The sequence below is a fragment of the Phoca vitulina genome, unplaced genomic scaffold (genome assembly GCF_004348235.1).
Source record: "Phoca vitulina isolate PV1807 unplaced genomic scaffold, GSC_HSeal_1.0 scaffold5, whole genome shotgun sequence".
Taxonomy (NCBI): Eukaryota; Metazoa; Chordata; class Mammalia; order Carnivora; family Phocidae; genus Phoca; species Phoca vitulina.
The window spans coordinates 53894846-53921488 of record NW_022589708.1 but is presented as its reverse complement, the minus strand read 5'-3'; the positions used below and the strand labels follow the sequence as shown (position 1 = coordinate 53921488).

Here is a 26643-nt window from a genome sequence, read left to right as displayed (position 1 = left end):
AATTAGGGCAGAAGTCCTGGGCCATACACTTGGAAAATGTCTTAAAGGATTTCCCAAAGAGCCTATGAAACATCAACAGTGAGCTCTCATTTATGATTATCTTGGACAAGTCTTGTTGAATTTCCATGGGCTCTACACTCTTCTAGAGGCCTCCTTGCTAATGTCTCCAGGGATTTGGGCCTGATGAAGAAAAACTTGTCATTTATTGAAAGGAAGAGACTATGAAGGAGCAGGTTTAGTGGTGGTGATGGAGTGAACAGAGACATCGAGTTCAGTTTGGGATATATTAAGTTGAAATGACTGTAAAAATCCAAGTGAAGATACCAAGTAGGCAATTTAGAATGAGTCTGGAACTCAAGAAGGATGTTCAAGTTAGAGATATAAATAAGATAAAACCTATAAGTGGATTTTAAAGCTATGCAACTAGATGACATCACCTGAAGAGTGAGTATAGAGAAGAGGCCTAAGGACTTAGCACTGGGACACTGACCTAGATGAGAAAGCTGAGGAGGAACTAGCAAAGGAAACCCTAGACAGAGTCCATAGTAATTAATTACTCACTATATATGTAAGGTACTATGCTAAGCATGCTACATATATTACTTTATTATGACAGTCCTGTGAGGTTTTACAGATGAGGACCCTGATGATCAAAGAAGTTAAGAAACTTGCTCAAAATCATAACAGCTAAAAAGCAAGAGAACCAAGATTCAAATACAGTTCTATTTTCTCTAAAACTCTCTGACTTAACCATTGTATTTTAATTCTTGGAACAAAGATGAAATATCATTGCCATCCCTATGAGGTATTTGACAGTGAATTTGCTTTCAGTATCACCAGGATAAATGATGGGGGAAAAAAACAAAGAAGAGTGAAAAATTGTCAATATTGATTATTTTGTAGGCATAAAGAAGGTGAACAAAAAAGGGAGAAAGAAACAAAGTAGAATGTCAGGCAACAAAGAAAGGAAGAGTCAAGGAGTTCCTGAAGAAGGTAATGAAGCAATCTTAAGAAATAAATAATTAAAAGATAAGCAGCAACAAAAAGGTAGTATGATAGGATAATTGTGTTAAAATGTATAGCCAAATAGAATAGAGGGAAGCTATTAAATTTCTCCAGGAAGAAACTTACATGGTGTTTAGAAAAGGCATAACAACCTAAAAATGCAGGCCTGTACTGAAAATTCATCAACTATAATTGCCATATGGTTATTATGGTAGCACTGTAATTATGCATATGTATAAGTGGTCTGGATTAAAAAAATGAGGACAATCAAAATATTTATCCTGTTCCATACAGGAACAGGTATAACATTGCAGTAGGCAATTCTGAATTGTGTCTTATTATGGCTTTTGATTTTGGTTTTGTTTATAGTCAGAAAGGTAGTATTACCAACCCTAAATCTACTTTATTTAGAGAAACATCATATTTTTCATGACTATGTGTGAAGAAACAATAACTTTCTTAGAGTGTTTGCAACTTACATTTTTATTATATACTTTATTCTTTTGTTCAGCTCTGGCTAACCAAGGCACATCTTCATTAACTGATGCTGTAGAACAAGTTGCAAAGCAACAACAATCACAAACATCAGAAATAGAAAAAAACAAAAAACTTCTGTTCCATTTGCAGGTAATCTACTTCATATAGTCTTTTAAATGAGTCATTACTATCTTCAGAACTATATTAAATTATTAATAGGGAAGTTATTAAGGATACTTAACTTGGGAGGCTATTTGAAACTCCTGTTTTTCATGCTTACTCCTTCTTAATTATTATGTTATCCCAAAGTGAAGTCTGTACAAGTATTCTAGTTTCATGGAACATTTCACACACCCAATATACAAGGATTCAGCAATGTCCTTACAACTGTAGTATGTACATATAAAACCCATGTATCACACAGAATTATTTTAAACTCACTTTTATTTGATAGTTTTTCCTAAAATGCTAAATTGAAGGAAGGTTAAATTTTTAAGCCAGTGTTTTTAAAGCCATGGCTTTTGAGTTATTAGTTGTCAGTGAACATTTCAAGTTGATAAGAAACATTTTTGTGTTCCTTATATTTCATAATATAGTCATAATTCCGCTGTGGAGAATCTGGAAGCCATACTTGTTTTTTGTATGCAGTACAATTAGATATAACTATACTCTGTTAATATAGCTAAAGAAACAAAAATGGAAATGGTATCTTTACTTTGTGCTTTGTAAAGGTTATTATTAAATATATCATGGAAGTGAAGACTAGGCTCTACAGCCCAGCTACCTAGTTTGAAAGACAAGGTTTGCTACTTTTAGCTCCATGGTTTAATTTCTCTGTGCTTGTGTTTTTGTATTTGTAAAATGGAGATAATAATATGACCTGCTTACAAGGTTTTCATGAGGATTAAATGAATTAATATTCGTAAATATATGTAAAGTATCCTGCTGGGGCCCTGGTGGACAATATAGAGCTAGATTTTGATGTTGGCTTTAGGTATTAATGCATCAGCAGAGCTGTGATGATAATAATTATACTATCTTAGTACTATGGATCTCATAAATATTTGCATTGCATAGTCATTTTTAGAAAAGAATACATTTTTTGCAAGAGAATATAGTATAAAAATAATAATATCTTAGCTTTTTATAAAGAAATTTTCTGTAAAACTTCTCAGTCTTCAATGAGTTTCACAGGGCTTATTTCACTTATATCAAGGGTCTACTTTTTTTTTTTTAAGATTTTATTTATTTATTTATTTGACAGAGAGAGAGACAGCAAGAGAGGGAACACAAGTAGGGGGAGTGGGAGAGGGAGAAGCAGGCTTCCTGCTGAGCATGGAACCCTATGTGGGACTCAGTCCCAGGACCCTGGAATCACGACCTGAGCCAAAGGCAGCCACTTAACCAACTGAGCCACCCAGGTGCCCCTTGAGGGCCTACTTTTTATTAAGCATTTTGCCAAACATTGTCCTCACTCATCTATTGAAGAGGGAGACAACGAAATAAATAATTATATGCAGGGTAGTAATGTCCACAACAGAGGCATGAACACAAATTTAACGCTGAAGACGGAATGATCACAAAGTGATGTTTCAGTTGAGTTTAAAAGAAGACAGCTGGAGTTCACTTGAATATTGGGTATCTAGGACACGTTTAAGGGTTAGGGGGTGAGGAGGATGGTATTCCGGACAACAGGTTTCTGAGAAAATTCACAGAGGCCTGAAATAGCATTTGATACATTCATAGAACTACAGTTGACCCTTGAATAATGTGGGGGTTAGGAGTGTTAACCCCTGGCCCAGTTAAATCCACATATAAATTTTGATTACCCCAAAACTTAACTACAATAGGCTACTATTGACTAGACGACTTACCAATAACATAAACAGTCAATTAAGACAGATCTTTAAGTTACGTGTATTATATACTGTATTTTTACAATGAAGTCAGCTAGAGAAAAAAATGTCATTAAGAAAATCACAAGGGGACGCCTGGGTGGTTCAGCTGGTTAAACGTCTGTCTTTGGCTCAGGTCATGATCCCAGGGTCCTGGGATCAAGCCCTGAGTTGCAAGTTGCATTGGGCTTCCTGCTCACCGGAGAGTCTGCTTCTCCCTCTGCCTCTCCCCCTGGCTTGTGCTCTCTCTCTCTCTCGCTCACTCTCTCTCTCAAATAAATAAAATCTTAAAAAAAAATTATAAGGAAGAGAAAATACATTTACAGTACTGTACTGTATTTATATATATAAAAAATCTGCCTATACATGGACCCAGGCAGTGCAAACCTGTGTTGCTCAGGGGTCAACTGTATATGTAGTTTGGTGGCAGTATAGCACAGGGTATGTTTTGAGAAGTGGTGGGAGATACATAATTATGATAAAAAACCTGGACATTATTCTAAAAGTGATGGGAAGATTTTGATGGGCTTAAGCAAGAGAGCAAATGATTACATTTATATTTTAGAAAGAGAATTACAGATGCATAAAAAATACTTTTCATAATCCAACATCCATTCATGATTAAAATTCTAGCAAATTAGGAGTAGAACTTCCTTAATCTAAAAAAGGGCATATACATCCCTTTATGAATCCTATAGCCAACTTCATACCTAATGGTGAAAAACTGAATGTTTCTCTCCTAAGATCAGAACAAGGCAAGGATATGTGGTCTTACCACTTCTGTTATTTCTATGGTACTGGTGGTTCAAGCAAGTGCAATCATGAAAGAAAAATAAATAAAAGGCATCCAGATTAAGAGAAGTAAGTAAAACTTTTTATTCACAGATGTTCAGTACAAGCACTTTGGAAACAGTTTACATTTTCTTAAAAGATTAAAATATAATTACTGTATAACTCAGCCATTCAACTTCTAGATATTTGTTTACCCAAGAGAAATGAAAGTGTATGCTCACTGGAAAACTGCATAAAACCCAAATACCCATCAGAACAAAGCGTGGTATATCCATACAATGGAATGCTACTTGGCAATAAAAAGGAAGAGCCACTGATATATACAACAATACAGATGTATCTAAAAGTAATTATGCTGAGGACTTTGAGCCTTGCTTGATTCATCAAATTAGACATCTGAATTTTTTTTTTAAGATTTTATTTATTTATTTATTTGACAGAGAGAGAGAGACAGCAAGAGAGGGAACACAAGTAGGGGGAGTGGGAGAGGGAGAAGCAGGCTTCCTGCTGAGCATGGAACCCTATGTGGGGTTCTGCTGCTCAATCTGCTTTTCTTTCTTCTCGTAGTATTCCATAATCTTCAGTCTTTGGGTTTGCACAAGACGACCTTTCTCAGTGTTGAACTCTTCCTCTGCCTTCACATCTATTTCCTCTGCTTTCTCATTGGCTTCTTGTTCAATAAAAGCCATCATAGCACATACCTCCCCAATGTCTATCACCCAGCCACCCCATCCCTCCCACCCACCCCCCACTCCAGCAACCCTCCGTTTGTTTCCTGAGATCAAGAATTCCTCTTATCAGTGAGGTCATATGATACATGTCTTTCTCTGATTGACTTATTTCACTCAGCATAACACCCTCCAGTTCTATCCACGTCGTTGCAAATGTCAAGATCTCATTCCTTTCGATGGCTGCATAATATTCCATTGTATAAATATATATACCACATCTTCTTTATCCATTCATCTGTCAATGGACATCTTGGCTCTTTCCACAGTTTGGCTGTTGTGGACATTGCTGCTATAAACATCGTGGTGCACATACCCCTTCGGATCCCTACATTTGTATCTTGGGTAAATACCCAGTAGTGCAATTGCTGGATCATATGGTAGCTCTATTTTCAACTTTTTGAGGAACCTCCATACTGTTTTCCAGAGTGGCTGCACCAGCTTGCATTCCCGCCAACAGTGTAGGAGGGTTCCCCTTTCTCCGCATCCCCGCCAACATCTGTCGTTTCCTGACTTGTTAATTTTAGCCATTCTGACTGGTGTGAGGTGGTATCTCATTGAGGTTTTGATTTGGATTTCCCTGATGCCGAGCGATGTTGAGCACTTTTTCATGTGTCTGTTGGCCATTTGGATGTCTTCTTTGGAAAAATGTCTGTTGATGTCTTCTGCCCATTTCTTGATTGGATTCTTTGTTCTTTGGGTGTTGAGTTAGATAAGTTCTTTATAGATTTTGGATACTAGCTCTTTATCTGATATGTTATTTGCAAATATCTTCTCCCATTCTGTCGGTTGTCTTTTGGTTTTGTTGACTGTTTCTTTTGCTGTGCAAAAGCTTTTTATCTTGAGATGACCTTATTACAGACCTACTAAATGAAGCAAAACAGAGACTCAGCAAAGTGGTAAAAGATACAACCAGGTACCAGGTGCTGCTGGATGGACTGGTCCTTCAGGGTTTGTACCAATTGTTAGAGCCCCGAATGATTGTTCATTGCAGGAAGCAGGATTTCCCTCTGGTAAAGGCTGCAGTGCAAAAAGCGATTCCTATGTACAAAATTGCCACCAAAAAAGATGTTGATGTCCAAATTGATCAGGAGGCCTACCTGCCTGAGGAAATAGCTGGTGGAGTTGAGATCTATAATGGGGATCGTAAAATAAAAGTTTCCAATACCCTAGAAAGCCGGCTGGATCTTATAGCCCAGCAGATGATGCCAGAAGTACGGGGAGCCTTATTTGGTGCAAATGCCAACAGGAATTTTTTGGACTAAACGTTTGGGCGAGGTGGAGTTCATCCATTGCTCTCCTGCTGTCATGCAGAAGTTTCTGATATTTGAAGAAACAAGATATCTGTGTGGCTTCCTCTTCGCTCTTCTGATATTCTGTATTTATCAGTGGATCCTCTCTGTAGCTAATGCCCTTGGCCTAATTGTTAACATGAGAGAAAGTTTCACTTACTATGATCAGGAAACCTCTTCTTAGCTTATCTGAAAGTAGCACAACTTTCATTTGCTTCTGTAGCATGAAGGTGAGGGTATCAGATGGTGGTTACTAGAGCTTCCCTGAGTCTCTGCTCTTCCTCTCGTCTTCTGCTGTCAGTTCTCGAGTCTAGAGGGTGATGTGTATGGTGTTCTCTGACATTCAGTCTCTGCTCTTTAGGCTTCAGATGCATGGGGGGCATGCATTCCTGCCAGCACTAGTAGCTTCACTGTTCACCTGTTTGGGCCTAGAAGCGTTTCTCATCTGTAAATGTGATTTAGAATCTAAGCCATTAATCGGTCTTATTTATTAAAACAAAAGGCTTACATGGAAAAAAACAAAAAAAAACAAAAACAACAAAAATACAAAATAAATAAATAAATAAATAAATAAAAGTAATTATGCTGAGTGAAAGTGGTGAGACTAAAAAAGTATATATGGTGAGATTCTATTTTTGTAAAATTCTTGAAAATGCAAACTTATCTTTAGAGACAGAGAGCAAATGAATGATTGTCTGGGAATGGAAAGATGGGAGAGAAGGATGGATTGCAAAGTAGCAGGAGGAAACTTGTGGGTAATGGATATGTTTATTATCTTTATTGTGATGTCTCATGAGCATAAAAGTAAGTCAAAACTCATCAATTGTAAAGTTTAAATATGTGCAGTTTATGTAAATTCTACATCAATAAATCTATAAACAAAAAAAAAGGAGAGGGGAAGAGGAAGGGAAGGAAGAAGAAGAAAGAGGAGGGGTAAAAGGAGGAGGGTTTTGGCATGAGGAAGAAGGGGAGGAGGAGAAGGAAAACAACATCAACAAATTCTAGTGAAAGGGTAGAAACGGGCTGAAGGAGGAATTGACTAAAGCCAGGGAGAAACATTAATAGTCTATTACATTAGTCCAGAACAGAGAAGAGATGATGACCAAATCAGTGGAAATACCATCTTTCCCCATATTGATCAATAGTGTCAATAGCCTGATCTAGCTGGCTGTGCCTATGTCCCTGTGCATCACTCATTCAATCATTTAATATTTATTGATCACCTTCATTTTACCAAGTACTATTTTAAACACTGAGAAGATAATGGTAAAGAAGACAGACAAAGTTACTGCACCCATGGGGCTTACTTTCTAGTCAGGCAAGGCAGGCAATAAAGAAATAAACAAAAAAGGTAATTCCATTAATGGATGTGTTACAAAGGAAATACAATAATGTGTAGAGAGTAACTCAAGGAGAAGGATAGGTGGTTAATTTATATTTTAATTCAGGGAAGACTATTTGAAGAGTAATAATATAGCTGAATTGTGAAAGACAAAGACCCCAACAGGTAATAAATAGAGGTAGAGAAGTCCTAAGGTTGAGAGAGCAATTACAAATATCCTCAAATGAGAAGGCACTAGGCGTATTTAATAAACAGAAAGGAGGCTGGAAGAGGGGAGAGTAAAACATGAGAGGGATGGCACAGTAAATAGTGACTAGAGGATATATGACCTTATAAGCCACATTAAGGAATTTGAATTTTATTATTACTGCAATAGGAAATCACTGGAAGGTCTTGAGCAGGGAGGTAATAAGATAGGACTTATGTTTTTGAAAGATTCTTCCATCTAATATGTGGAACACGATTGTGGGAGAGGGGGAAGAATAGAAATAGGAACACCAGGCAGGAGGCAGGCCACACTACAAAAATTGGTCAGAAGTGAATTTGGGATTTTATGTTGGAGGCCCAACCATCAAGCTTTGCTGGTAAGTAGGTTGTGGGGGGATTAGGTAAAGAGAAGAATCAAGAATGACTTGTAGATCTTGAGTATTAGGTGTAAAGTGGTGCAATTTATTGAAATCAGGAAGACTAGGGGAGGAACATGTTGGGTGTATAGATTATTCTTTTCTGAACATGTATAGTTTAGATGTCTATTGAGTATCCAAAGAGGAATGTCAAGTGGGCATTTGAAATCTCAGAGCTGGAGATAAAAATTGAGGTTCATCAGCATGTTGTACTTTTCTCTCTCATCTCTGCCAGGAAAAGGATAACTGGGTCTGTCTTTTTAATGCACTGCTCCTTCCCAAAATTATAAATTTATTTAAAGAGAATGCCATACTAGATAGGGGGGAAAAAAAAAAAAAAGAATGGACGATGGTCTGCAGAGTTGTTTTGGTGGGAGGATCTATAAAATTTGGTGAAGAGATATAAATAGTAAATAGAAGGAAGGAATTAAGGCTGGCTCCCAAAGTAGTACCATTAGTTAATTAGTTTGGGAAACTAGGGGAGTGGTAATTTGCATTTTTGGTCCCAGTTTTTCATCTTTGTCTACAGTCACGCCCTTGCCATGTATCATTACAGTAGGTGGGCATACTTCTACCCTTTGACTGTGAGTTTCATCATGTGACTAGCTGAGATATTAACAAATATTATAAATAGAAGCTTGATAAAGCTCTTCCATAATTGGACTTCCATTCTTTTGCATCTGCTATCATCTTGAGGACATGCCTAACCTAGCCCACTAAAGGATAAGATACATATGAAGCAAAGCCAAGATACCACAGCCAGCCCAGTCAGCCAAACCAAACCATCTTACAGCCAATCAAGCCCAGACATTTGAGCAAATCTAACCAATGTCAACATCTAGCCAACTCCAACTGCTCTCACTCATGTGAGCAATAAATATTTATTGTATGTCACTGAGGTCTTATGGTTCTGACAATAGATAAGTAATGCAAGGAAGAACAGGATGGGAAAGGGAGGAGGATTAGTCTGATTTGAGATGGCCAGTGGCACCTGGGTGTAGGACTCAACAGCCACTGTGTTCTGTGAATCATCAGCATATATGTAGCTCAATATGTAAGTATGGATAAGATTACCCAAGGAGTATACATAGAATGAGCAGAGGAAATTATGATAATTGCACCCTGAAAAAGACCTGTGTTTGAAGAAACAATTGAGATTGAGAAGGAATGCTTAGATATCTGAGGAGAACCAGAGAAGAATGGTGGTGTGAAAAGTAGGTTTTAAAAAGGAGGTGCTGGTGAGAAATGCCAACTGTCCCAGAGAGGTAAGGCAGACATCTTTATATACTCATTTACAAATGAAGAAAGTGAGATTTGGATAGGGCAATTAAGTTTGCTTTGTATGATCATACCAACTAGTAAATGGCAGTAAGGGCCCTGGAACCCAGATCTTTTGATTTTTAGCCTAGGGCTTTATCATTTTTATCATATTATCTTTCTTCAGTGAGTACTTCTGATGTCCATAAATATATTATTTAAATGATTATAGAGTAACTTTTACAAATAAATGTTAACACAAATGATAAAATTTTTAAAATTTTTTTATTAACATATAATGTATTATTTGTTTCAGGGGTACAGGTCTGTGATTCAGCAGTCTTATACAATTCACAGCACTTACCATAGTACTTACCCTCCCCAATGTCCATCCCCCAGCCACCCCATCCTTCCCACCCCACCCCCCTCCACTCCAGCAACCCTCAGTTTGTTTCCTGAGATTTAGAGTCTCTTATGGTTTGTCTCCCTCTCTGGTTTCGTCTTGTTTCATTTTTCCCTCCCCTCCTCTATGATCCTCTGTCTTGTTTCTCAAATTCCTTGTATCAGTGAGATCATAGGATACTTGTCTTTCTCTGATTGACTTATTTCACTTAGCATAATACCCTCTAGTTCCATCCATGTCATTGCAAATGGCAAGATTTCATTTTTTGATGGCTGCATAATATTCCATTGTATATATATACCACATCTTCTTTATCCATTCATCAGTTGATGGACATCTTGGCTCTTTCCATAGTTTGGCTATTGTGGACATTGCTGCTATAAACATTGGGGTGCATCTGCCCCTTCGGATCACTACATTTTTATCTTTGGGGTAAATACCCAGTAGTGCAATTGCTGGGTCGTAGGGTAGCTTTATTTTCAACTTTTTGAGGAACCTCCATACTGTTTTCCAGAGTGGCTGCACCAGCTTGCATTCCCGCCAACAGTGTAGGAGGGTTTCCCTTTCTCCGCATCCTCGCCAACATCTGTTGTTTCCTGACTTGTTAATTTTAGCCATTCTGACTGGTGTGAGGTGGTATCTCACTGAGGTTTTGATTTGGATTTCCCTGATGCCGAGTAACGTTGAGCACTTTTTCATGTGTCTGTTGGCCATTTGGATGTTTTCTTTGGAAAAATGTCTGTTGATATCTTCTGCCCATTTCTTGATTGGATTCTTTGTTCTTTGGGTGTTGAGTTTGATAAGTTCTTTATAGATTTTGGATACTAGCCCTTTATCTGATATGTCATTTGCAAATATCTTCTCCCATTCTGTCGGTTGTCTTTTGGTTTTGTTGACTGTTTCCTTTGCTGTGCAAAAGCTTTTTATCTTGATGAAGTCCCAATATTTCATTTTTACCCTTGCTTCCCTTGCCTTCAGAGATGCGTCTAGGAAGAAGTTGCTGTGGCTGAGGTCAAAGAGGTTGCTGCCTGTGTTCTCCTCTAGGATTTTGAGGGATTCCTGTCTCACATTTTGGTCTTTCATCCATTTTGAGTCTATTTTTATCTGTGGTGTAAGGAAATGGTCCAGTTTCATTCTTCTGCATGTGGCTGTCCAATTTTCCCAGTACCATTTGTTGAAGAGACTGTCTTTTTTCCATTGGACATTCTTTCCTGCTTTGTCAAAGATTAGTTGACCACAGAGTTGAGGGTCCATTTCTGGGCTCTCTATTCTGTTCCGTTGATCTTTGTGTCTGTTTTTGTGCCAGTACTATACTGTCTTGATGATTATAGCTTTGTAATAGAGCTTAAAATCCAGAATTGTGATGCCACCCACTTTGCTTTTCTTTTTCAACATTCCTCTGGCTATTCGGGGTCTTTTCTGGTTCCATACAAATTTTAGGATTATTTGTTCCATTTCTTTGAAAGAAGTTGATGGTATTTCGATAGGGATTGCATTAAATGTGTAGATTGCTCTAGGTAGCATAGACACTTTCACAATATTTCTCTTCCAATCCATGAGCATGGAACGTTTTTCCATTTCTTTGTGTCTTCCTCAATTTCTTTCATGAGTATTCTATAGTTTTCTGAATACAGAATCTTTGCCTCTTTGGTTAGATTTATTCCTAGGTATCTTATGGTTTTGGGTGCAATTGTAAATGGGATCGACTCCTTCATTTCTCTTTCTTCTGTCTTGTTATTGGTGTATAGAAATGCCACTGATTTCTCTGCATTGATTTTATATCCTGCCACTTTACTGAATAACTGTATGAGTTCTAACAGTTTTGGAGTGGAGTCTTTCGGGTTTTCCACATAAAGTATCATATCATCTGCAAAGAGTGAGAGTTTGACTTCTTCTTTGCCAATTCGGATGCCTTTTATTTCTTTTTGTTGTCTGATTGCTGAGGCTAGGACTTCTAGAACTATGTTGAATAGCAGCGGTGATAGTGGACATCCCTGCCGTGTTCCTGACCTTAGGGGAAAAGCTCTCAGTTTTTCCCCATTGAGTATGATATTCGCTGTGGGTTTTTCATAGATGGCTTTTATGATATTGAGGTATGTACCCTCTATCCCTACACTGTGAAGAGCTTTAATCAAGAAAGGATGCTGTTCTTTGTCAAATGCTTTTTCTGCATCTATTGAGAGGATCATACGGTTCTTTTTCTTTTATTAATGTATTGTATCGCATTGATTGACTTGCTGATGTTGAACCAACCTTGCAGCCTAGGAATAAATCCTACTTGGTCATGGTGAATAATCCTTTTAATGTACTGTTGGATCCTATTGGCTAGTGTTTTGGTGAGAATTTTTGCATCCATGTTCATCAGGGATATTGGTCTATAGTTCTTCTTTTTGATGGAGTCTTTGGTTTTGGGATCAAGGTAATGCTGGCCTCTTAAAATGAGTTTGGAAGTCTTCCTTCCATTTCTATTCTTTGAAACAGCTTCAGAAGAATAGGTACTAATTCTTCTTTAAATGTTTGGTAGAATTCCCCTGGGAAGCCATTTGGCCCTGGGCTCTTGTTTGTTGGGAGATTTTTGATGACTGCTTCAATTTCCTTACTGGTTATGGGTCTGTTCAGGTTTTCTATTTCTTCCTGGTTCAGTTTTGGTAGTTTATACGTCTCTAGGAATGCATCCATTTCTTCCAGATTATCTAATTTGCTGGCATATAGTTGCTCATAATATGTTCTTAAAATTGTTTGTATTTCTTTGGTGTTGGTTGTGATCTCTCCTCTTCCGTTCATGATTTTATTTATTTGGGTCCTTTCTCTTTTCTTTTTGATAAGTCTGGCCAGGGGTTTATCAATCTTATTAATTCTTTCAAGGAACCAGCTCCTAGTTTTGTTGATCTGTTCTACTGTTCTTTTGGTATCTATTTCATTGATTTCTGCTCTGATCTTTATTACTTCTCTTCTCCTGCTGGGTTTAGGCTTTATTTGCTGTTCTTTCTTCAGCTCCTTTAGGTGTAGGGTTAGGTTGTGTATTTGAGACCTTTCTTGTTTCTTGAGAAAAGCTTGTATTGCTATGTACTTTCCTCTTAGGACCGCCTTTGCGGCATCCCAAAGATTTTGAACAGTTGTGTTTTCATTTTCATTTGTTTCCATGAATTTTTTAAATTCTCCTTTAATTTCCTGGTTGACCCATTCATTCTTTAGTAGGATGCTCTTTAGCCTCCATGTATTTGAGTTCTTTCCGACTTTCCTCTTATGATTGAGTTCTAGTTTCAAAGCATTGTGGTCCGAAAATATGCAGGGAATGATCCCAATCTTTTGGTACAGGTTGAAACCTGATTTGTGACCCAGGATGTGATCTATTCTAGAGAATGTTCCATAGGCACTAGAGAAGAATGTGTATTCTGTTGCTTTGGGATGGAATGTTCTAAATATATCTGTGAAGTCCATCTGGTCCAGTGTGTCATTTAAAGCCTTTATTTACCTGTTGATTGTTTGCTTAGATGATCTGTCCATTTCAGTGAGGAGTGGTATTAAAGTCCCTTACTATTACTGTATTATTGTCAATGTATTTCTTTGATTTTGTTATTAATTGGCTTATATAATTGGCTGCTCCCATGTTAGGGGCATAGATATTTAAAATTGTTAGATCTTCTTGTTGGATAGACCCTTTAAGTATGATGTAGTGTCCTTCCTCATCTTCCTTTTGATTGGGGCATTTAACCTATTTACAATCAGGGTAACTCTTGAAAGATATGAATTTAGTGCCATTGTATTGCCTTTAAAGTGACTGTTACTGTATATTGTCTCTGTTCCTTTCTGGTCTATGTTACTTTTAGGCTCTTTCTTTGCTTAGAAGACCCCTTTCAATATTTCTTGTAGGGCTGGTTTGGTGTTCACAAAAACTACTAAAAGTAGTTTTTGTTTGTCCTGGAAGCTTTTTATCTCTCCTTCTATTTTCAGTGACAGCCTAGCTGGATATAGTGTTCTTGGCTGCCTATTTTTCTCATTTAGTGCTCTGAATATATCATGCCAGTCCTTTCTGGCCTGCCAGGTCTCTGTGGATAGGTCTGCTGCCAATCTAATGTTTCTACCATGTGGGTTACAGACCTCTTGTCCTGAGTTGCTTTCAGGATTTTCTCTTTGTCTCTGAGACTTGTGAGTTTTACTATTAGATGTTGGGGTGTTGACCTATTTTTATTGATTTTGAGGGGGGTTCTCTGTGCCTCCTGGATTTTGATGCCTATTTCCTTCCCCAAATTAAGGAAGTTCTCTGCTATAATTTGCTCCAATATACCTTCTGCCCCTCTCTCTCTTTCTTCTTCTTCTGGGATCCCAATTATTCTAATGTTTCACTTTATGGTATCACTTATCTCTCAAATTCTGCCCCGTGATCCAGTAGTTGCTTATCTTTTTCTCAGCCTCTTTATTCTCCATCATTTGATCTTCTATATCACTGATTCTCTCTTCTGCCTCATTTATCCTAGCAGTTAGAGCTTCCATTTTTTATTGTAGCTCATTAATAGCCTTTTTTATTTCGACTTGGTTAGATTTTAGTTCTTTTATTTCTCCAGAAAGGGATTCTCTGGTATCTTCTATGCTTTTTTCAAGCCTAGCTAGTATCTTTATAATCGTCATTCTGAACTCTAGTTCCAACATCTTACTAATGTCTGTATTGATTAGGTCCCTGGCAGTCAGTACTGCCTCTTGTTCTTTTTTGTGAGGTGAGTTTTTCCGTCTTGTATTTTGTCCAGAGGAGAATAGATGAATGAGACAACAAAATGCTAAAAAAATGCTAAAAAGGTAACAATGGCCCCAGAAAAATATACACTAAACAAATCAGAAGAGACCTGAAACCTGGGGGAAAGGAAAGGGGAGGAAAAAATGAATATGATCAGGCTGGTGAAAATAACAGAGCCACACACTAGATTTTGGGTGTATTTTGGTCTGTTAGAAGAAATTGCCTCCCAAAATTTTAAAGAAAGAAAAACATATATATATACAAAAATAAGGGTAAATATGATGAAGTGATAGAATATGACTATAAAGATGAAAATTAAAAAAGATTTTAAAAAAGGAATTGATAAGTTGGTTGAAAAAAGAATGAAAAAAATTTTAAAAAAAAGAGAATGTGAATAGACGGGAGACTAGAACAATGTCATACACTAGATTTAGGGTATATTTTGGTCTGCGAGAAGAAACTGAATCCCAAAATTTTAAAGAAAGAAAAACTTATATATATACAAAAAGTAAGGTTAAATACAATGAAGAGATAGAATATGACTGTAAAAATGAAAAATTAGAAAAGATTTTAAAAAAGGAATGATAAGACGTTGATTGAAAAAGAAGAAAAATTCAACTAAAAAAGTAGAAAAAGAAGAAAATAAAATTTAAAAAATTAACTTTGAAAGACTAAAGAATCATGGGGAAAAAAGCCATGAATTCTATGTGCTGTATTCCCCTAGTGCTGGGGTTTTGCCATTGTCATTGATCGGTAAACTTGGTCTTGGCTGGCTGTTCTTGCTGATCTTCTGGGGGAGGGGCCTGTTGCAGTGATTCTCATATGTCTTTGCCTGAGGCAGAATTGCCCTGCCCTTGCCAGAGGCCAGGCTAAGTAATCTGCTCGGGTTTGCTCTCAGTATCTTTTGTTCCCTGCAAGCTTTCTGTACAGCTTTGGAGGACAAGAATGAAAATGGTGGCCTCCCAATCTCTGGTCCCGGAGGAGCCTAGAGCTCAGGGCCCCACTCCTCAGTGCACCCTCCGAGAAAAGCAGTCAGTCACTCCTGTCTCCCTGGTCTCTGGCTGCACTCCGTGCTCACCATGACTGAGCATTTCTATCTCTGGCACCCGACCCTGTGTGGAGTCTCCAAACCCAGCAGATTCCTGCAGTGCGCTCCCATGCCGCTCCTTCCAGGGGAGGAAGAGGAGTGAGTCTCCCCGGATCTGCCGCTTGTTGGGTCCCTGCTGGAACAGCAGTGGCCAGACTATGCCATGGATCACAGTTTATGGCCACCCCGAGCTGAGAGCCCACTCCTCGGCTCCGTCTTTGCAGCCTGCTTCCCTGCTCCAATACCTGGGAGCTCTGCCGTACTCAGGCACCCCCAGTCTTTCTGTGACCCCAAGGGTCCCGAGACCACACTGTCCCAGCGAGGGTTCCATCCCCCGCTTAGCCACTGGAGCGACGTCCCTCAGTGGAGCAAACTTCTAAAATTTCTGATTTTGTGTTCCACTGCTCTATTGCTTGCTGGTAGCAGCTGATGGAGGCTCCCTCCCACTGAGGTCTGTCTTCCCATATATCGCCTCAGATTCACTTCTATGTCCTACCTTCCAGAAAGTGGTCGCTTTTTTGTTCAGAGAGTTGCTGCTATTCTTTTCTTCAATCTCCTGTTGAGTTTGAGGTACAAATGATAAAATTTTAATATTTTGAATTAGATGAACATTAAAAAGTAAGAAATATATAACTCTGGGCTCCCTCCAACATTATAAAATAATTTTGTTACTTATTGAATGGTTCCTTTTATTGTATATCAATTTTTCTATATCTGATAAATATGTATTTTTTATGTTGTGATTTTACTACAGACTTATGGATCAAAACAATAACATTCTTAATGTTGAATATCATGAATTAATAATAATAATATTGAAATATTTTACAGAATGAACTCCATAAGCTTGAAAAACAAATAGCATCTGTCTCTGCAGAAACTAAAGAAACAGAAAGGCAGATTTATCAGCAAGATGCTGCCATAGAGCATGCCAAACTTCAGTGTGGGAACCTGGAAACTCAAATCAAATCCTTACATACAGAAAATGTCAAGCTTAAATTTGACATAGAAGCAGCCCAAGAAGACTTTGAGGAACACATGATAAGATATAATGAATATTATGCAAAAATAAAAGAGCATAAAGATAGTTTGGGGGAGGTAGAAAGCAAATGGTCATTCATGACTGCACTACATGAAAAGCGAGATCTTGTTAAAAAACTAAAAACAACGAAAGAGGAACTTATGCAAAATCTCCAAAATCCAGACGGAAATCGCATAAAAGAAGTACAGGTGTGAAATACCACTTATTATAACTTTTTCTATTACTCCTTTTTTGCAAGTACACTTACTAAGTAATACATTTATCATTAGTAAAATGTCCATAGCTGCCTTAACTAGATTCAGAAACTATTTTCACAACTTTTAAAAACTTAAATACATGAGTTATGTAACAACTACACCAAATGTACAAATACATAAGGGAGTTGTTCTCAAATCCTCGGTGGATTAATAAAAATATATGGTCAAACAAAATTGCAGTGAACAATTAATCCATTTTTTCAGAAAGTGTGACTCACAAAAATGTTGAAGCCCTATGTTCTTAGGCTAATGGATCTGACCAATTCAAATCAATTTTGTATGCTTAATGCTATTATACAAACAATAACAATTAATAATTGTACCTTAATAATTTTTCTTTTTTTAATACTATTTTTTGAAGACAATAGGATATATAAACTTAAAATATCTGTCATTTCTTGCTAGAGAATTTAAAAGTATCGTTTATACTGTTACTGGGCAATTGCCACTATGACTACCGCTTTTCTTATGTCTTATTTATATTTAGTTTTAATTTAAGATTTTTATTTTATTATTTTTTTAATTTAAATTCAATTTAATTAACATTTACTGTATTATGAGTTACTGTTGCTGGGCAATGGCCAGTATGACTACCACTTTTTTTTATATCTTACTTGCATTTAGTTTTAATGTTAAGTTTTTAAATCAAAGGTTTATTTGTTTGAATAACAGTTCTTTATTTGTACCTATAAAAGTAATATTCTAATCCTGCTTACTGAAATTAAATGTGATGGTTAGTTTTTTTAAATTATAGAAATACTGAAAATGTTGGACTTATATTGACCATTCATTGTTTGACTTGTATATTTTAAACTTTATAAACATACAGGAAGACATTACAAAGTTAAAGGATAAAATTATAACTGTAAAAGAATCTATCACTGAAAAAACTTGTTTTCTTGAAGAAGAAAAAAAGACACATGAAAAATTAAGAAAAGAAATAGAGGTAAGTCTTAATTATCTGATTTCAATGTTTTATGGTATCATTTCTTAAGCTTATACCATATTTATAATTTCCATAGTTTACTCTCAATTTCTAAAACAGCTAGAGAACAAAAAAGAACTATAAAAAGTAGTAAAGTTCAAATCATTAATAGAGATAACTCCCTCATTTAGATACTTAAATATGTGAAATGTATTCAAACAAAGCAAGCACTCATTCCTATTAAAATGTGGCCTAGAATTATTATAGGTCTCATTCCACCAACACCTTGGTTCTTAATTAATGTCTAGAAAGCAGAGATTATCAAGTCAGAAAGGATGACCATTATTAGAGAGACATCAGAAACTCCTTAAAATAGAGTAAGAGACAATGGAAGTCATTAGTATTCTAAACCTCTCTGACTTTATATTTTCTATTATTAAGAATAAAAAAAAAAACTGATATGCAAAACTGAAAGTGAGATTAAATTTGGGGTACCACTAGTAGACTTCTATGGTCATTATTATTTAAATGAATGGAGAACAAAAATGGAAAAGAATCTGTTGTTGAGGGCAAATAAATCATTTTCACCCTTAAGACATTAATTTGAAAACTAAAAAGATGCATTTGCTTGTGACTAATTTGCTTATGGCTAATTTGCCACAATAAGAAAGCATCTGAGGAATTTGAAGATAAAAATCCTCACCTTTACAAAACATTTATCTAAGAAACATCATTACTTTATCTTACATTTTTCTAGTAATCTGAATAAGTGATTATTTTTTTACCTTCTAGATCAAGATTTACTATAAAATTATAAATAGTAAGACACTATCAGTGGCATCAAAATAGAAATAAAATGATTAATGAAATAGAAATAAGAATACAGATATAATCATTCATAAATGGTACAAACAAAATAGGTTAGCCATATGGAAAAATAAAGCAAATTTAGAAATAAAATTGTATTTCTGTCTTATAACACACACATATAACCATTTCCAGGAAGATTAAAGACAGTATAGGAGACAAACTTACCCACTTATGTCAGAGAAGTATTTCTTTTAAAAGACACACACTCAAACTGCATGATTAAATATTACTTTTGACAATATCATAAATTTCTAATTATTAATAATAAATGCACCATAACAATAGAGAAGAGAATACTCATTTTGAGAGAAGGTATTTGTGATTTATATAAGTGACTAAGAGATAAGATGTCAAACAAACCAGTAGAACATTGAGTAAATGATATGAAAAGTCTTATTTTTTGAAACATGAATATTAAAAAAATAATGGGAAAAATCACTAACCTAATTAATAATAACAGACTAATAGTTAAAACCACAATGGGGTTCCATATTTAGTCCCTCAGATTATCAATATTATAGCTGGTAATATGTGGAGCACTTGAATTTTAATATACTATTGGTATGAATGTAAATTGGTAAAAAGCATTTTGGAAAGGAATTTGAGATTACCTATTAATTTTTTACTCTAATCTTCTTTATTGAGGTATAATTATAAGAGTAAGTATACAAATTAAAAGGTTTAGCTTGATTAATTTTGACTAAGATATATATTTACACCCATGTTACCATTACCTAGATCAAGATGTAAAACTTGCCCATTCATGCTTAGGAAATTCTTTTGTGCCCCTTTCCTTAGGCTACCACTATTCTGATTTTTAAAAACAACTTTATTGAGATACAATTCACCCATTGAAAGTGCACAATTCAATGATTTTTGGTATATTCACAGATAATTTGTAACCATTACTTCAGTTAATTTTAGAAATTTTCATCACCTCCAGACAAATTCCATACCCATTAGCTATGACCTCTCCATTTGTCTATTGTATTTACCTATATATATATAGAGAGAGAGAGTTTTGATTTTCACTTTTCAAAAAGTAAACAATGTAATTCAGTACATTAACAAAATTGAAGGAGTTAAAAAGAAATAATTTGATAGTTGCAGAAACAGCATTAGACAAATTTCAACACCATTCATAGTAACAACGCTCAGCAAATTAAGAATAGAATTCTAGGAAATTTTCTCAGCCTAATTAAGGGCATCTATAAAACAACTTACAGCTAACAACATCATGTTTACTATAAAATGTTGAATGATTTTCCCCCAAAGATTGGAAACAAGGCAAAGATGTATTATCCTACCTAAAACATCATATTAGAGATCCTAATCAGTGCTATAAGGCAAGAGAAAATAAGGCATAAAGATTGTAAAGAAGTAAAATTATATTTACAGACAGCATGATTGCTTATGTAGATTCCTAAAGAATCTACAAAAAGACTAATAAGCAAGTAAATTTAGTAAGGTCACAGGATAAAAGGTTAAAACAAAAAATCAATTGTATTTTTTTCTATTCTATTTCCATTCTATATAGATTCCATGAAGTAGCAACAAGCAACTGAAAAGTGAAATGAATAAAATAAAACTCTTCATTGACACTAAAGAACATAAAATATTTGCTAAGAAATTTAATGAAAAAAATCTATAAAACTTCTATAATAAAAATACTAATGAGAAATTAAAGAACAATAAATGGAATGATATAATATGTTCATGATCTATAAAACTCAATATTTTAGTGTCAACTTTCTCCAAAAATGATCTATAGGTTCAACACCATTCCATAAAAAAATCCCAGTAGATATTTTTTGTAGAAATTTACAAGCTGTTCTAAAATTTATATACAAATGCAAAGGATCTAGTTAGCTAAAACAAACTTGAAAAAGAAGAATAAAGTTGTAATACTGCCCTAACTGATATTAAGATTTATTATGAAGCTACAATTATTAAGAAACTGTAGTATTGGTGAAAGAATAAATAAATGGACCAATGGAACAGAACACAGTTCAAAAATCCATCACATTTTGTTAATTTGACAAAGATGTCAAGATAATTCCATGAAGAAAGGAAAGCCTTATCATAAAATGGTGCTGGAACAACTGGGTATCTGTCTGGAAACAATGAACCCCTGTGCCTACTTCACAACATACATAACACTGCATTTGAAGTAGATCAGAGATCTAAATGTAAAAGCTAAAACAGTAAAGCTTCTAGAAGAAACCATAGCAGAATATCTTCATTAAGATTTGGGTTAAACAAAGATTTCTTAGAACACAAAATGCACTAACCATAATGGAAAAAATTGATACATTGGACCTTAAACTTTGAAACCTCATTCTTCAAAAGATGCTCTCAAGAAAATGAAAAGATAGAGGTGCCTGGGGTGGCTCAGTTGGTTAAGCATCCGACTCTTGATTTTGGCTCAGGTCGTGATCTCTGGGTTGTGAGATTGAGCCCTACCCCCAACAGGGAGCCTGCTTAAGATTCTCTCTCTGCTGGGGCACCTAGGTGGCTCAGTCGTTAGGCATCTGCCTTCGGCTCAGGTCATGATCCCAGGGTCCTGGGATCTAGCCCGACATCGGGCTCCTTGCTCAGTGGGAAGCCTGCTTCTCCCTCCCCCACTCCCCCTGCTTGTGTTCCCTCTCTCGCTGTCTCTCTCTCTGTCAAAAAATAAATAAAATCGTTATATATATAAAAAAAAAGGATTCTCTCTCTGCCTCTCCCTCCACACCCACCCACCACCCCCTCCCCCCACTTAAAAAAAAAGTAATGAAAAGACAAAATCATAGGAGTAAAAATATTTGCAATACATATAGCTGAGAGAAGACATATCAAAGGCCTATATATGAAGAACTCTTAACAATCCATTTTAAAATGGGCAAAAGATATAAACAAATTTCACAGAAGACATAGGATGGCCAGTAAGTACATGAAAAGATGCTCAGCATCTTTAACCACCAAGGAAATGAAAATTAAAACCACAGTATGATATCATTTCACAACCAATAGAAAGGTTAAAATTACAGTGAATGATAATACCAAATGTCAAGGATGTGGAGCAACTGAAAATCTCTTGCATTTTTGGTGAGATTATAAAATGGTGCAACTGCTTTAGAAAATGGTTTGGCAGTTTATTAAAAAGTTAGCACATACCTATTGTATGTTTCAACAATTCCATCCCTAGGTGTTTACTCAAGAAAAAAGAAAACATATGTCTTAAAATAAAACTTGCATGTGAATATTCATAGAAGCTTTATTCATAATAGCCCCAAAAGAGAAACACTACAAATGTCCCTCAAAAAGAGAATGGATAAACAAATTGAGGAATTTCCGTGTTATGGAATACTATTCAGTGATAAAAAGAACGAAATACTGACACACACAACATGGGTGTATACATTTGTCAAAAGTCATTTAACCATAGCCTTAAAAATCTATGTACTTATACTTCCATAAATATATTTAACCATAATTTTAGATTAAACAACCAGAAGAGAAGTTACAGGACATGTTCAAATGGTAACCAGTGAGCTCCAAGTCTTTTAAGTGCAGCATTTTCTCCATGGTAAAACAATGACATTTTAGGAGTCTTTGTTACATTCTGAACAATACAGAATTTAATAATATATTTTATATAACATTCTTCTCAAAGTAGGGTAGCAGTTATTTAGTTTCCAAAAGCGGTCTCATTTTATTCATATATTTATTCAGTAATTTATTCAACTTATTTATTGAGCTCATACTATGTGCTAGTTCCTCTTTTAGGCTCTGACAATAGAGTGGTGAATAAAATAGAACATGACTCCTTCACTTTTCTATGTGTGTGCTACATTCTTCATAAAACCCTTTCTAATATATGTCTTCATGAACTTGCCTTCTAGTTGAAGAGACAGACCTAAACAAGATGTGTAAGACATACAGCATGTTAGCTAAGGATAGGGTTAAGAACAAAAAAAAAAATGGAGCAGAGAAGGGAATATGTAATACATGTATTGCAGGGAGAGAGAAGGTGAAATATTAGATCTTGCAGCCATCAAAATCTTTACTGAGTAGGTCTCTTTCAGCAAAATCCTAAAAGAAGTGAAGGAGAGGCATGCAGATCTGAGGAAGAGCTTTCCAGGAAAAAGAAAAAGCAAGTGTAAAGGTCTTAAGATGAGAACATACGTTGGCTCAGAGAATAGAAGAACAGTGTGGCTAGAATGGAGGGAACAAAAAAAAAAAGTAGTGAATGAGGTGAGATTTGGCTTATACAGGGCTTTGCTTTCTTTTTGCCACTGTGTTTTGTGGGCACCACCCCTCCTTCACTATTGCTCTTAGTTCTGCCTAGCCAGCAACAGTAATTAATGAGAGGAGTAGCCCATCCACTTCCTAGAGGCAAAAAGTTATGTTCTATACAGAACCATTTACATCCTTAGTGCCTACAGATATTCAAGTTTGAATATTAAGATACATATCAAAGTCTGAATGTTACCAGTAGAGGCTGAACAAATGCCTGTCTTTCAAGAAGGCTCACAATGCGACCTTTGCCTTTATAAAGTCACTTCTTGTCTCTCCCTCTTCTTTTTTCCCTTTGCTCATTTGGTGGTGGTGGTGGTGGTGGTGATGTGTGTGTGTGTGTGTGTGTGTGTGTGTGTGATGTTTTATTTGGTTGTGTTTGTTTGTTTAGTTTCAAGTTTTTATTAAATTCCATTAGTTACCAGAGGGGAGGTGGGTGGGTGACAGGTGAAATAGGTGATGGGGATTAAGGAGTGCACCTGTGGTGATGAGCACTGGGTGACATATGGAATTGTTGAATCACTATATTATACGCATGAAACTAATATAACACTAAATGTTAACTGGAATTCAAATAAAACAAAATAAGATAAATGAAATATTGGCATGTGAAAAAAAATAAAGTCACTTTTTGGTCAAAACTGCCTTTTAGCCTTGTGAACTTAGAAACTTAATCTTGTTAGTGTCCCAGTGTTCAGTAGACATGGAGAGATGCTAGTAGAGTTCACAAGAAACTGATGTATGAAACTCAAATACCAGTTTATTAATTTACAATAATAAAACTCTCAAGGAAACCAGATAACTTATGTCAGTCATTAGTGCTTCTTCTTCCTTATAAGGAAACTACAGTGGAAACCAAATTATCACAAATTTTTAGTTAGTGAGCATGGAAATCAAGTCAGTCATCTGAGTTTGACTGTTCTTGGTCTCTGGCTCTGAGTGCTCAAGTCAATCTCCATAACAGAGTTATACTTGTGTCAGATAAATAGACCCTACCAGTGCATGACTCCTTACCTTCCTATGTATGTACTACATTCTTCACAAAACCTCTTCTGAAGATATTCTTTCTTTAGATACATTCTTTCTTTAGATACATTAATATCATCTGTGACATCTAGCTATGACTGGTGATCTGGGGTCCCCCTAAGGGGACTTTGCACATCTCTACTCTGATCCATTGTCTATTAGTTTCATAGCTTAACTACTGAAGAATAATTTTAGAAATATGCTACTGTGCAACTGACCAAATGTATTGATTAACCAAAAATTTGTTTTAGTTATTTTATTTCTATGAATATATTCTATGAACAGGAGTATGGGCATATTTAGTTATTATACTCTCCCTATGAATATATTCTATTGAATATACCAATGAATATATATTATATATAAATATGTATAGTGAATATATATTTTTAAATAGAAATATATTCAATGTTTAAAAAATGTTCTTTTGAATATAGCTTCATATCTAATATGATGTTTCAATTTAAACTAATTTATTTCTAATCCTTTTCAAGTCATTTTTTTATTTTGCCAACATACCAGTAGGCCTGGTTTACCAATTTCAATGATTATCTGAATTTACAGAATTAACAAAAACTGGAGACTTAAAAAGACAAAGTTTATAGAAATTTATGTGAATTTTTAGTTGACAAGTTTTCACTTCATTTTTACAGCAGTACTTTGGAATACTTAGAGTGTCTTGGTCCCTGTTCCTCTGCTACTGCTGCAGAGTTGTGTTTCAATATAATTGATTTCCTTTGTAATCGTGCATGTTTTATTTGATGCATTAAAAACATTATTCTAAGGAGTCCATAGTCTTCACCATACTGTCGAAAGAACCCATGGCATAATAAAAGTAAAGAAGCCATGCTGAGGGAGGAGCTTGGAAACAGGAAGTATCCTTTGCTGGGGGAAAAGCAGAGAGGAGATTCAAGATGTGGAGAAATTTGAACCCTCACACAGGAATCATGGGAATGTAAAAATGGTGCCATCACTATGGAAAACAGTCTGGCAATTCCTCAAGTGGTTGAACATAGAATTACCATATGATCTCAGTTCTACTCCTAGGTATAGACCCTATAGAAGTGAAAATATAAATCCACACAAAAACTTGCACATGAATGTTCATAACAGCATTGTTCATAATAGCAAAAAACTGGAAACAAATGTCCATTATCTGATGAATTGGGTAAATAAAATTTGGTATTATTCTACAATGGAATATTATTTGGCAATAAAAAGTAATGAAGTACTAATACATGCCACAACATGGTAGACCCTTAAAAGGATTATACTAAGTTGAAGAAGCCAATCAGAAAAGACCATATACTGTATGATTCCACTTATAAGAAATATCCAGAATAGGCAAATCTATATAAAGAGAAAGATTAGTAATTGTCTAGTGCTAAGAGTGGGGGTGTGGGAATGGGAAGTCACTGCTAACGGGTACTACCTTTCTTTTTGAGGTAATGTAAATGTTCTAAAAATTGATTGTGGTAGCAGTTGCACAACTCTGAATGTACTAAAACCCATTGAATTGTCCACTTTAACGGATGGATTGTATGATATGTGAATTATATCTCAATAAAGCTGTCTTAAAAAAGAAGATTGGGTATTTTTTGTATAGCTAACACCAATATAAGGAATTTTTTCCTTTCTACTTTCTCATGGCCTGACACCAAAAGCCTTGCACTTTCCACTGTGCTTCATTGCCTTCCAGTGTAGTAGCACCGTCTGGCTCAGCATAAATATACTGCTCTACTTATTATTATGACTATATGATCTTTTGGATCTTTGAGATGGATGGGTCTATGTTTCAATGAACCACTGGATATAGGGAATGAAACCATTTCTCCTAACTGGTAACTATTTTGATAACTCGAAGGCACTCCATCACAGATGCTTTGCTTGAATTCAGATCTCAAACACCATCACTTGCTACCTATGAAGCCTTGGTTGAATTACTTAAACTCTTCAATCTTCAGATTTTTTGGTACAAAAATGGAGATAATAATATCTATCCACATCATATGGTATTATGAGAATTTAATTATATCTAAAAAGCTCTCAGTATAGTATCTAACATGTAATAAGTGTTGAATAGTTATTATTACTGTTTATTTTTATTACCATTATTATTTACAGTGAGTAATTTCTAATCAAGTGTTTTCTTCTTTAGAGTAGTCAAAATATCCTTTATGGCCATTTACTAGTTACCCTTCTCAAGCCCTGTTGACATGTACTCTTCTTTTAATAGGTGCAACATAAGAGATATGGTGCAATTCTTAAGCGTTTGCATTGTCAGGTGAACAAGCTTCAGTCAAATAAAAGACAATGGCAATGGAACATTCACCAACTGGAAAAAACTGCAGCTGAACTAAGAAAACGCATTGGAATGAAAGATTAACATGGCCAAAGGGCAATGTAGAACACAGACTATGCCAACAAAAATGATAGGACAAAAGGTTCAGAAAATTCTTTGGATTCTTAACCAGCATCCACTAACAGAGGTCTGTCTTAATAACAGATATATTTTCTTTTTTTTTTTTTGAATCGGTTAATCTGTTTGCTAAAGTGCCTTGCAAGCCTGCAATTGATAGCAGTAGATAGACAATAGGAATGCTTACAGAAGA

General features: G+C 35.6%; 3 protein-coding genes across 4 annotated transcripts in view; 2 read left to right on the top strand and 1 right to left on the bottom strand.

Annotated features, from left to right (window-relative positions):
• The window catches only part of LACC1 (laccase domain containing 1), an 88921-nt gene extending 72753 nt beyond the window's left edge, over positions 1–16168 (bottom strand). The window contains exon 1 of the mRNA XM_032402971.1: positions 16130–16168. The gene's annotated coding sequence lies outside the window, so the exon portion shown is untranslated. The remainder of the gene's footprint in view (positions 1–16129) is intronic.
• CCDC122 (coiled-coil domain containing 122) lies at positions 54–26643 on the top strand. 2 transcript variants are annotated; one of them, XM_032402973.1, is made up of 5 exons: positions 54–993; positions 1517–1632; positions 16465–16863; positions 17762–17878; positions 26268–26643. In XM_032402973.1, the coding sequence occupies exons 1-5, from the start codon at positions 948–950 to the stop codon at positions 26415–26417; spliced, it is 828 nt and encodes a 275-aa protein (XP_032258864.1). In that variant the 5' UTR covers positions 54–947; the 3' UTR covers positions 26418–26643. The 2 variants fall into 2 exon arrangements, with proteins under 2 accessions (XP_032258864.1, XP_032258865.1); XM_032402974.1 differs by lacking the exon at positions 26268–26643 and adding an exon at positions 20265–20283 and having other exon boundaries at positions 54–1632.
• Positions 4063–6162, top strand: LOC116631366 (V-type proton ATPase subunit E 1-like). The gene is made up of 2 exons (XM_032402518.1): positions 4063–4186; positions 5744–6162. Exons 1-2 carry the CDS (start codon positions 4063–4065, stop codon positions 6160–6162), a joined length of 543 nt encoding a protein of 180 aa, XP_032258409.1.